General features: G+C 59.5%; 1 protein-coding gene across 3 annotated transcripts; it reads left to right on the top strand.

Moving 5' to 3' along the window:
* Positions 1-1,896: 1,896 nt before the first annotated feature.
* Positions 1,897-11,119, top strand: PPP1R1B (protein phosphatase 1 regulatory inhibitor subunit 1B). 3 transcript variants are annotated; one of them, XM_059149188.1, is made up of 8 exons: positions 1,897-2,048; positions 2,394-2,574; positions 4,242-4,302; positions 4,628-4,650; positions 5,041-5,119; positions 8,358-8,567; positions 10,092-10,211; positions 10,299-11,119. In XM_059149188.1, the coding sequence occupies exons 2-8, from the start codon at positions 2,494-2,496 to the stop codon at positions 10,346-10,348; spliced, it is 624 nt and encodes a 207-aa protein (XP_059005171.1). In that variant the 5' UTR covers positions 1,897-2,048; positions 2,394-2,493; the 3' UTR covers positions 10,349-11,119. The 3 variants fall into 3 exon arrangements, with proteins under 3 accessions (XP_059005171.1, XP_059005172.1, XP_059005170.1); XM_059149189.1 differs by lacking the exon at positions 1,897-2,048 and having other exon boundaries at positions 2,055-2,574; positions 5,044-5,119; XM_059149187.1 differs by lacking the exon at positions 1,897-2,048 and having other exon boundaries at positions 2,055-2,574.
* Positions 11,120-11,173: the final 54 nt, after the last annotated feature.

Below are 11,173 nucleotides of genomic sequence, written 5' to 3'. Positions count from 1 at the left end.
CAGCTTGGGTCTGGGGTATTTTTCCAATATGGCCTCCCAGAGCGCCAATCCTTTGGCCAGAAGCTCCATAGCAGAGCTCTGCCTAGTCAAATCAGCCTAGCCACCAAGGTCCCCAGGGCCTTTCCATTCTGATGCACACCGTCTCATTCAGGTGTGACTGGTGGTGAGGCCTCCCTGTCCCTGTCCTCTTGTCACCCACCCAACTGTCCTCTGTCCCCTTCACCCTGCTCCAGGACTTTCCTACTTCTCCAGCCCTGGAAGCCACAGGTCCCTCACCCTCACCTTGGCCCAGGGCCCACTCAGGTATACTGCCTGTGGAGTGCCTTTCCTGTGCCCCTTTTGGCTTTCAGGCCCTCCTTATTGACCCTCTCAAGGCACTGCCAAAGTGCTCTTTGCCACTTCCCAGCACACCCCACCGGGAAGAGGGGTCCAGCCCAAGCCACGGCTGCCAGAGATGCCCAAAACCCTGTGTCACGAGCTGGCCTCTGCCTGTTTCCCTGACAAACATATATGTCGACAAACACAGTGGGATTTGAACCAGGCCTGGGGTTGGGAGAAGTGGAACCGAGTGGCCAGGACTCCCAGCTCCTCTAAGCCAAGCTCTGCTCTCCTGCTTCCCTCTGGGTCACTCTGGGGTACAACATCGTGCCCTTGACCCCATTTCCAGGAGACTTCTCTGTTCTCTTGCTTCCTACTGCCAAGGACCCAGCATGCTGGGGCTAGGAGTGGAAAAGTGGCCAGAGGGGGTGGGGCAGGGGCGTGCTCCTGGCTGTTCCAGGTCTGAGCGTGACCAGCAGAGAAGACAGCCAACACAAATAGAGCCCCAGGAAGACGCACTCTTATGTGCACGTCTACACATGCTCCCTCTTGGAGCTAAGGAGAAGCGTTTCTGTGCTCTCCCATAGGCCTGCAGAGATACTGAGGGCCTGTACACATAAACAGGGACACTATCCCACAGGGCCAGCTCCTCCTTCTCCCCCTCCAGAGACACACACAGACACCTCTGCAAAGAGAGAGAAGCTCACACCTCAGAAATGAGCACACGCACCTCTCCCCCCAGCTCTGTTCCTGAACGCACCAAACTCACACACGTGATGGCACGTGTACTGGTACAGACAGCCCCCCAACTCTGTCCCCCTGGGCTGGCTCGGCTCCCCCCACCCACTTTAGATCTGGGGAGAAAAGGCAGGAGACACGTGACCCCAGGGTACATCAGGGCAGGGACATATTCCCTCTCCCCCGCCCCCCAGGACCACAACCTCATCTCCCTCTTCCGCATGGGCTAGAGCTGTGGATACAGCCCCTCCACCCCCACCCCCCCACCAGCAAGCTGCCACACGCCAGCCCATCACCTTGACAGCCTCTGACATCCTCCCCCACACCCACACCCTCCCCCAGCACACAGCCTTCCCACACCCTGCCACTCACACCCGCATCTTTGACACTCTGACACACTTACTCACATAGACTCACACACACTCATGCCACACGAACCCCCCACCCCACCCCACACACACGAGCTCCTAGCTACAGGCACCACAGGGCCCCGGCACTTATACACTCCCTGGCATGATGACTGACACGTGTCCTCCTACACACACCCGCTCTTTCACACTCTCTGGCTCTCTAGGACACCCCCATTCACAGCGTGACATGCTGGTGGTAGTTTCTCGAGGACCTCTCAGGCCTCCTCGCGAAACTCCGAGGACCCAGGCCACGAAGGGGTTAAGGCCAGAGTCCTGTCTCCCCGCTGTCCCTCTCCTCCCCCCCCACGACGGCACCCCCGCCCCGCCCCGGCCTCTCCCTCCATCATCCTCCCCGCTGGACTCCATCAATAATGCAGCTTCAAGTTCTCGGGAGACGGCAGGGGGCCCCCAGCCCGCTCCCCGGGTCCTGGCGCACACTCCGCACCCCCCTCTCCCAGCCCGCGGAGAACACGGTTCTCGGCGCTCATTGGCCACTTCCCGCTGGGCCCTCCCACCCAGCCCCCGGGCGCCAGTCCCAGGCGGAGGGGACTGGCAGGGGACCCCCAAGGCTGGGGCCAGAGGGTAAGACCTGGAGGGATGGAGCCAGGCTGAGACAGAGGCGCAGGCAGAGGAAGGGAGGGAGAGAGAGGAAGGCGGAGACACCCACGGAGACCCTCAGGGAGAGCGAGGGAAGGAGGGAGAGGCGAGACTCGGGGAGAGGGGCAGAGACCCGGAGCGGGCGAGCCGGGAGCCCAGGCTGCAGGCTCCCGGGGACCAGCGCGGCCCGCGCGGCGAGCGAGCCCGAGAGCCGAGAGTCGGGGGCGCTCGGAGCCGGCGCGACCCCCTCCTGCTCGCGCGCCCTCCCCTCGCGGCGCGCGGTATTTTTATCTGAGCGTGAGCCGCTCGCCTCCCCCTCGCCGCGCACAGCCAGCGCTCGCCGCCGCGCCCGGAGCAGCGCGGGGAAGCCGAGTCGGGACCGCAGCCCGGGACCCCGAGACCCCCAGCCCCGCCGGCCACCCCGCCCGCCATGGACCCCAAGGACCGCAAGAAGATCCAGTTCTCGGTGCCTGCGCCCCCCAGCCAGCTAGACCCCCGCCAGGTGGAGATGGTAAGGGGATCGGGCTCCACCCCCGGCAGCGCCCATCAACACACCGCGGGCTCCTCTGGCCGCGGGGCGCTGCCGGGGCCCGACCGGCTTGGGGGTGGGGGAAGACGGGAGAGGCTCCGTCCGTCTCGGACACGCGGGGGCGCGGGGCAGCGCGTGAAGTTCGCTGAGGACTCCGGCAACTTTTTCACCGGGCCGCAGACTGCTGTGCGGCGAGCGCTGGGGGGCCTGGCCGTTCCGGGCCAACCCCGGGTGGGGAGACTGTGCTTTGGACCCTGCACGGTGTCCTCCTGACCGAGGCTGCCCCGGGGACCGCGGCGCCCTGGCCCCAGATGGAGTCGATCGGAAGTGAGACGCGTGGTGCCCTGACCCACGGTACAGAACGGGCCTCCGCCTTGCGGGTCCCGGGCTCTGCCGCCTCTGTGGCCCCACCGTGTGTGCCTGGGCCGCGCCGCGAAAGCCTTGTTCTGACCTCCTTCTGCTGCCGGGCACTATCCAGAACCACAACATGGGGTTGGGGGGCACCAGTCATCACAGAAGCCAGACCCCTTCACAGAGTACTGAGTTCTCTGGAGAGCCTTCCTGGGGGTCGAGGCGCCTGCAGCAGTGGTGGGAGTGGACAGAGGAGAAGAGGGCCTCCGCTCCCCCCCCCCCCAAAAGTAGCGTGTTCACTTGTTGCTGAGCTGCGACTGACACCCAGCAGAGCAGTGAGAGTGGAGACAAGTCATTCTTCGGGGAGAGGGGAGGCCATGGGGGAAGGGGAGGTCTGGGTCCTGGGTCTAAGCAGCTTTGGATCTGGAGGGCAGTTTGGAGAGCCCGGCGGCGGGGGTGGGGGGGTGGGGGGGGCGGTGGCAGTTTCAGCTTCATTCACCTGGTTCTCTTTGTGCATTTCCCTGGAGCTTGGAGAGGACCTAATTAACTGACAGTTGGTCTGATTGCCAAGTTGGGGGGGCAGTTACTGGGAGAGCTCAGTGCCCCCCCCCCACCGCACCCTCTCACTCTTCAGCTTGCCTCACGTACCAAGGAGGGCAACTTTTTGTTTTTTTTATGAGCACTGGGCCAAGAGTTTTTCAGCCTTTGAGAGACACTGCTAGAGAGACCCAGACGCAGCCTTCCAGGGATGCCTCCCCGACTGGGTGGGTCTGGGGCTCAGGCCCACACCTGAGCCTCAGTGTGGGGTTGCAGGTGTCTGCCTTGCCCAGACTCAGCCTCCCTCTGTGGCAGGATCCGGTTTCTTTGGAGCCCTTGAGCTGACCTTAGGTGGGTGGGGACAGGTGGGTGCCACGGCCCACAGGGCATCTCCCACAGCCAGCTTCTGGTTCCTGAGGATTGACATCTGGAAAAGCAGGAGAGGACAGGCCTCCTTGAAAGTGAAGGTGGAAAGGGAGATGCCCATTCTGGAAAAGCCATGGAGTGGGACAAGCATGGACTAGGAGTCAGCGATGGGCTTTTCTTCTTTCTCTGCCACTGCGAGCTGGGTGGCCTTGAGCCCTTAGCTCTCAAATGAGGGGGTTGGGTGAACTATAGAGTTCCTTTCAGCTCTGACAGTCTTTGATTCAAAGGCACCCTGGGGATTTCAAAGCACTGTTCCCTGCTGCCTGTGGAGGGGGGGTGCAGGTGTCTGTCCTGCTCCCCTCCCCCTCGCCCCACCTCTTTCTCCATCTCCTTAGATCCGGCGCAGGAGGCCAACCCCTGCTATGCTGTTCCGGCTCTCAGAGCACTCCTCGCCAGGTGGGCCCTTCCCCCCTTCCCCGCTGCCCCAGCCCTTGCCCCACCCTAGCTCTGATACCTTCTCAGGGCCCTTGCCAAAGTCCCAAGAGTAGGAGACGGAGCAGAAGATGAGGGGGAGGGGGTGAGGTCTGGGAGCCCAACTCTGCTGGGTTCATTTATTGCCCAGGCACCTTCCAACACCCAGAAGGAAAGGGCACACTTTCCCTTTCCCCAGAGCTTGAGCCTTTGGGGAAAGTAATTCAGATTCTCTTTCTCTCTTCCCTTTCCTCCCCGTCTTCTCTCTTCTTCCTTCGGTTTTCCTTGGTTCATTCATGGCCTCCCTCAGAGGAGGAGGCCTCCCCTCACCAGGTGAGTTTCCAAGGGCCCCTGGGAGCCCTTTGTGGTGGGCTGGACAGGATTCCTCCCAACTAACACAGGGTGCCTCCCAGAGGACACATTAGGATATCCACTGGCACCTTGGTAAGAGGGCCTGGTGCCAGGGTCCCACTGGAACAGACTTCCGAGACCTTGTCTCTCCTCTGCTCAGACTCGAGCTGGGCCTCCAGAACCCTGGATTCTGCCCTGAGCCAGACCACAACTTATGGAAGAACCCCCCGCCCTGCCCCAACCAAAGCAACAGGGCAGCCTGGCTGGACCAGAGCAGTTGTGGGTGGCCTGGGCTGCCAGGGTGGGATGGAGTGGAGGAGGAGTGAAGGGAGGGGCCTCTGGTGAGCCTGTGTAACCTGGCACTTACCCCAGCAGAGAGCCTCAGGAGAGGGCCACCACCTCAAGTCGAAGAGACCCAACCCATGTGCCTACACACCCCCCTCGCTGAAAGGTACTATCCCCCCCCACCCATCAGTCTGGTTGGCTCCTTCACCCAGGAACCAGGCTGACACTGGGGGGAGGGAGGTGAAATGTTGAGCTTTTATCAATGGGGAGGGATTGTCTTGTAGCCCAACCACTACTTAGGGACCAGATCTTTCTTAACTTGGCCTTGTAAAGAAGGGGCTCAGGGGCTGAAAGGGGTGGCTGAGGGCCTCCAAATCAGGTTGTGGGGTTGAAAGAAAAGAGGGGACTGGCCTGAAATAACAAGTATCATCAACATAAAGAGATACAGCTCTCTACCTCCTCTTTGCAAATGTGTGCCAGACCACCTGTCCCCCCCCCCCCCCGCTCGATTCCCCCCACCCCGGATCTCCCCCCCCAAACATGACCTTTTCCAGGTGCAGCCCTTGCTCCCTTCTCCCACTGGAAGAACATTTGCAAGGTCAGCAGACTGGTTCCTCCTTGGTCCTGCTTCTCGTTTCTATATTGAAACACAAGTCATTCCTAGAGCACGCACTTAGAGAACACCTAGTGTGTGCCAGGCCTCACAGGTGGGCACTGGGCAAGATGGGAGGAGTCAGATTTGACCCTCGCCCTCCTGGGGCCTTTTGCTTCAAGGGGTGGTGGGCGAATTACAGAGGAGAGGAAGGTTAAGCCTGGATTTGAAGGATGAGTTGGGATTCGACAGGCAGTCAAGGCGTGGAAAGGCATTCTAGGAAGAGGAAAGGAAATGTGCACAGGGGAGGCAGTGTGAAATCGCAGGGAGTCTTTAGAGTCCGTCTGGAGACTTGGCTTCTCACGGGGAAGCTGGGGAACCTACACCTGGAGGAGAGAGCTTGGAGCTGGGGGCCTGGGGAAGGTCTCTTCCTAACTTAGCCAAAGAATGCCTTCCCACCCCCATCTCAGCTCTGGCCTGAGGCTCTTCCTGCCTGGCCAGCCCTCTCCTTCCACAGAGGGAAGAGACCGGAAGGGTGTGCTGGGAGCTCCCTCTGGGGTGGGTTTAATGAGTTCCCAGCACCAGCCAAGGTCAACAGGTGCACCTGTCAGCCTACCTGTCTTCCTGCCTGCCAGGGTTAGGAGCAGAGAAGAGAGGGTAGGAGGAGAAGGGAGAAGGGCAAGTTCATTTTCTCTTCCCCCTAGGACAGAAAGAGGAAGGGACAGCATGTGGGCAGTGGGTACAGCACCAGGAAGGACTTCCCACCTGAGCGTTGTGGGGGAAGGCCAGCCCCTGAGGGAGGGATGAGGGAGGTGGTGGCATCTTCTCAGGAGAGAAAAGAAGTTTCTCTCTTTCCTCCCTACTTTGGGCTGAGGAGGGCTGAGTGGATGTGAGGGGCCAGAACTGTGCCTTGGACTCTCGGTCATGAGCTTGGGGCAGAAGGCTGGGGTGAAGAGGATGGACTTCCCGAGTACCCTGCCAGGGCTAGAAATGGGCTCCCCCTCATTGCTCCTTTGGGCCACCCCTTAGCAGGGTCTGTGTTGGGAGAGGCAGGGCATTCTGGGGGCTGTGCTGGAGACAGTCTAGCTTTGAAAGGGGAGCTTGGGTTGGGCCCCAGACTTGGAGTCCAGGACCCCAGAAATGAGCCAGAGAAGAAGACAGTCAAGGGTGAGGGGGAGACTGGAGAGGCACAATGGGAGGCGAGGTGCGAGGGAGGCACACGGGGTGACAGCATGGGTGGGCTCCGCATACCTATTGTCACTGTGGCTCAGGAACTAAACTCTCCTCCCCTGATTGGGGGAAGGGGAGAGGGCGGTTGCTGGAGCAGCCACCTCCTCTCCGCCCTGCCCCCCAACCCTCAGAGGACCCTTCTGTACCTGGAGAACCCGATTTTGCAGGCTTTAGCCCCTTTCCAGGCAAGAGAAATCTCCTGGCAGGGTTGGGGGTTTGTAAGGGGAGAAGCCAAGGGTTCCAGGGGAGGGTGGACAACACCGGGGTCTTGGCTTGAGGGGGACTCTCCAAGGCCAGGCTCTCACTTGGCTCAAGGTGATGCTCTGCCGCGTCCCCAAGGCCAGGGCAGGGCGATCTATTGCATTTTTATTGCCTGGGTAGTTTGCCCAGAGCCCGCGGGAGGCACTGGGCTGGGAGCCTGGGGCAGGGCAGGGCAGCGGGCCCACACAATGAGCCCTCTGTGCCTGTCCCAAGTTGGCAGGAGTGTGGTGCCCTGTTCGTTGCACCGGAGGTTTCCAGCCTGGCCCTCCCAGTCTGGGCTTTCTGAGGGGAGGGCCTGCCTGCCACCCGAGAAGGAGCTGTAGCAACCGCAGCCCCTAGCTTGTCAGCTCCTGTCTGTGAGCTGTGAGGTCTGCTACCGGAGGGCTCTGAAGTCTCCCCCCTTGCCCCACCCCCAGTCCCCTGTTGCTTCTGCCCCAGACACTCCTCACAGCATCCCCTCAACCCCTGCCATTCCCCTAGAATCCCCCAGCCCTGGCCCCTTTCTCCTAAGCCCCTGGGCCTTTACATCTTTTGGAAACTTCTCCTCAGCTGCCCACACTGTTCCTTTCCTATCCCAGCAGGCCTTGCTGGTGTTGGGGGGGTGGGTGGTGTTTGCTGCTTTCTAGGTCACCACAGAGGGAGCTGGAAGCTTGGGGATGTGGGTCAAGATTGTGGGGGCTGCGTCTGAGCACGCCACATCCCCAGGCACCAACTTGACGGGCTGTAGACTGTTCTGTCCTCCGTCTCCGAATTGTTCCCAGCTCAGCACCTGGGGCAGAGATGTGTGGAGTGGCACCTCTGACAGGGGCAGTGCGAGGAGGTGGGGACCAAGCCCAGCAGGATCGGGGTAGGCAATGAGCCCTAGGCAGTCTGGACCCTCCACTAGAAACTGAGAGGGACAAAGCCCACAGGCCCTGGGCCCACGGGTCCTGGGCCTTCTAGCCGGGGCTGTAACTAGTGGACACAGTCTCCAGTACCGGGTCCTTGGAGAAGCAAGCATCCCAGCCACGGAATGTTAAGCTGCTGCTCTACCTGCCTGGTCTTGTCTGGCTTGGTACCCTGTGGTTCTGGGGGGGCCCCCTGGTGCCAGCCTCCAAGAAGGTCTGCCTCACAGGACAGCTTAGGAGCCAAGCGCAATTAAGGGTCTACCCCCTGCTGCTTCTGTCCTGGTCTGGCCACCAGCAAGACTGACCTGTGACCTTTAGCTTTTGAACTAGACCCCTGAGTGAGTTAGCCATGCACCAGGCCACGTGCCTCTCCAGCGCCATGGGCCCCCGGTCGGCCGGGCTCACCCCTGCCTTCCCGGGGCCCCATGTGCCAGCCGTGCAGCGCATTGCTGAGTCGCACCTGCAGTCCATCAGCAACCTGGGCGAGAACCAGGCCTCCGAGGAGGAAGATGAGCTGGGGGAGCTGCGGGAGCTGGGCTACCCAAGAGAGGAAGACGAGGAGGAGGAGGAGGAGGACGATGATGAAGAGGAGGAAGAGGAGGAGGACAGCCAGGCTGAAATCCTGAAGAGTAGCAGGGGGCCTGGTAAGCTGAGGGGGTGGGGAAGCCTGGTGGGGTCCTCCCTGAGTGTCCTGGGGCACCCCTCCCAGTTCATAGCTTTTCATACATGTAAACCGCCATCGCACGGCGAGGGCCTCCCCATCCTCCCACCCACCCACAAGGTGCTCTACTGGATATCTGGGCTGCTCCCATCCTGATCCTGTTCCTCTCCTGATCAAGTCGTCCCCAGTAATTCCTCTCTTCCTTGAGGATTACGGCAAGGCCACCTGAGATTTGAGGCTAGACCCAAGAAAAGACTTCCCGGCCATGGCCGTGAGGGGCTACAGGAGATGCAGGGATAGAAAACTAAAAGGGTCCAATGTCCCCATTTCCTGCATTTTTAAACGTAGGATGTGGTTTCTGCTGGGAGGCAAAGAGCAGATTCCTAAGTCCTCCCCAGGAGGCTGTTTCTCCCCCTTTTATTTCCTGGGCTGGGGTGAGGGGGTGGGGGTGGTGAGAGGGTGCCCTCTAGTGTCTAGATGAAGAATCTGGGATTCTGCGTTTCAACTCCAACTGCGAGGTAAGAGAGGGGTCCAGAAGGGACCTAAGACCTACACAAAAGACCTCAAAGCTAGAGGCCCCAGACCTAGAAATCTCCACGGAGGGTCCCAAGGCCCAGAGAATTCCTAGGCAGCAGAAAGATCTCTGCCCCTCCCATAGCTGTGTTTTCCATGCTTAGCTATGGAAAGCTGTGCCCTATCTATCCCTCCCGGTGCATGTTAAACTTTCTGGTCCTATTATTTATGGGGATGAGAAACATTCGACCACCCCTGCTTGCAGTGTCCAGCCCTTGCACCCAAACAAAATGGTTTGGACCCCCTCTATCTCTGGCAGTGGGGGATCAACACTGGAGCAAAAGCTTTAGGTAGAAGTTGAGTGAACTCCCCGGTGAGACCCTTAGGACAGGTCGAGAGGAAGCAAGAGCAGACCTTCCTTCTGGAAAAGCAGCAGGGCAGAGGGTCAAATGGCAAGATTACCAAGGAGAGATATTGATCACCACCACTCCCAGACTGCGGGTTTGGTCTGGTCAGCATATTAACTAGTCTCTTATTTAAGATAATCTATGCAATTTCCTTCTCACCATCCCCTTCAGAGAGGTAGTAACTGACTTATCGAACTCACATAGCTAGTCACTGGGACAGCATTCTTTTTTTTTTTTTTTTTTTTTTTAAGATTTTTATTTATTTATTTGACAGAGAGAGATCACAAGTAGACAGAGAGGCAGGCAGAGAGAGAGAGGAAGGGAAGCAGGCTCCCCGCCTATCAGAGAGCCCGATGTGGGACTGGATCCCAGGACCCTGAGATCATGACCTGAGCCGAAGGCAGCGGCTTAACCCACTGAGCCACCCAGGCGCCCAGGGACAGCATTCTTAGTCCAGCGTTCTCTCCATCATACCATGATGCCCTCAGAAAGCTTAGCCTCAGCCATTAGGCTCCGCTCACGCTCCAGGAGGGCTGCTGAACGGATACTTAGAGTCTGTGTTCTTATCCCTTCATTCCCATTCCCAGCTGGGCAGAAGACAGCTTGTGGCCAGGGTCTGGAAGGACCCTGGGAGCGCCCACCCCCTCTGGATGAGCCCCAGAGAGATGGAAGCTCCAAGGAACAAGTGGAAGATCTGGCACTAAATGGTGAGGCGTGGTGGTGGCGGATGGGGAGGTGGGGCTGGGATTTTTGTAGGCGTGGCCAAGCCCTGACTCCCTCCGCTTGCCTTGCAGAGCCTGGGGAGGAGCCACAGCGCCCCGCCCACCCTGAGCCTGGCACATAGGCAACCGTCCTCGCATCGCTCAGAAGGAAGTGGAGGGGGCATTGCTGTTCCCCAGAAACCCGCTCTGTCCCCACCCTATTCTGTATCCTTCCCCCTCACTCGCTAGGGCTGTGGCTTCTGACTTCTAGAAGACTTAAGGCTGGTCTGTGTTTGCTTGTTTGCCCACCTTTGGCTGATGCCCAGAGTCCCTGGGCACTTGCTGCCTGATGCCTACCCCTGCCAGTCATTCCTCCATTTACCCAGAGGGAGGCGGGATGTGAGAGAGTTTGCAGTGGATAATCCGGTAAGGGTTGGGGGCAAAGGTTTATCTTTCACAATTCTACTCCCCAGACCCTTCTCCTGGGCACAGAAAACCCACAGGGCAGGACCCTAAGATCTGGGGAAAGAGGGTACTGAGAACCTGTAGGTGCCCTTAGACCCTTCTCCATCCCCTCTCCTATGGGGGATTTCAAGTTACCACCCCTCTCTGTCTTCTACCAGGGCCCAGGATTCAGGCATCCTTCTCCTCAACCTCATCATTTTAGAAATCTTCCCTTTATCACCCCTGCTCCCCAGCCTGGGTGCCTGGAAGATGGACTAGCAGAGGCTGCTTTGTTGCGTTTTGTTTGTGCTTTGATGCCAGGAATGCCGCCTAGTATATGTCCTTAGGGGGGCGCACGGTGGGGAAGCCAGGTTCTCCTTGTCCTCCAGCTGCTCTGCCCCCTTCCCCTCGTCCCTGACTCCAGGCCTGAACCACTTCTGTGCCGTAATAAATAAATCTTTGTAAATAACCGTGCTGAGACTTCTCTTTCAGGTAAAAGGAGAGGGAGGAGGGGAAGACGGGGT

The sequence above is a fragment of the Mustela lutreola genome, chromosome 15 (assembly GCF_030435805.1).
Source record: "Mustela lutreola isolate mMusLut2 chromosome 15, mMusLut2.pri, whole genome shotgun sequence".
Classification (NCBI taxonomy): Eukaryota; Metazoa; Chordata; class Mammalia; order Carnivora; family Mustelidae; genus Mustela; species Mustela lutreola.
This window is presented reverse-complemented; position numbering and strand designations above follow the sequence as displayed.

What these genes read in the sequence shown, in the direction of transcription:
- PPP1R1B (XM_059149188.1), top strand. Translation starts at nt 2,494, where the DNA reads ATGGACCCCAAGGACCGCAAGAAGATCCAGTTCTCGGTGCCTGCGCCC. An exon ending in ACCCCCGCCAGGTGGAGATG is followed by an intron (nt 2,575 to 4,241) that starts GTAAGGGGATCG and finishes CCATCTCCTTAG; the next exon opens with ATCCGGCGCAGGAGGCCAAC. An exon ending in GAAGAGTAGCAGGGGGCCTG is followed by an intron (nt 8,568 to 10,091) that starts GTAAGCTGAGGG and finishes TCCCATTCCCAG; the next exon opens with CTGGGCAGAAGACAGCTTGT.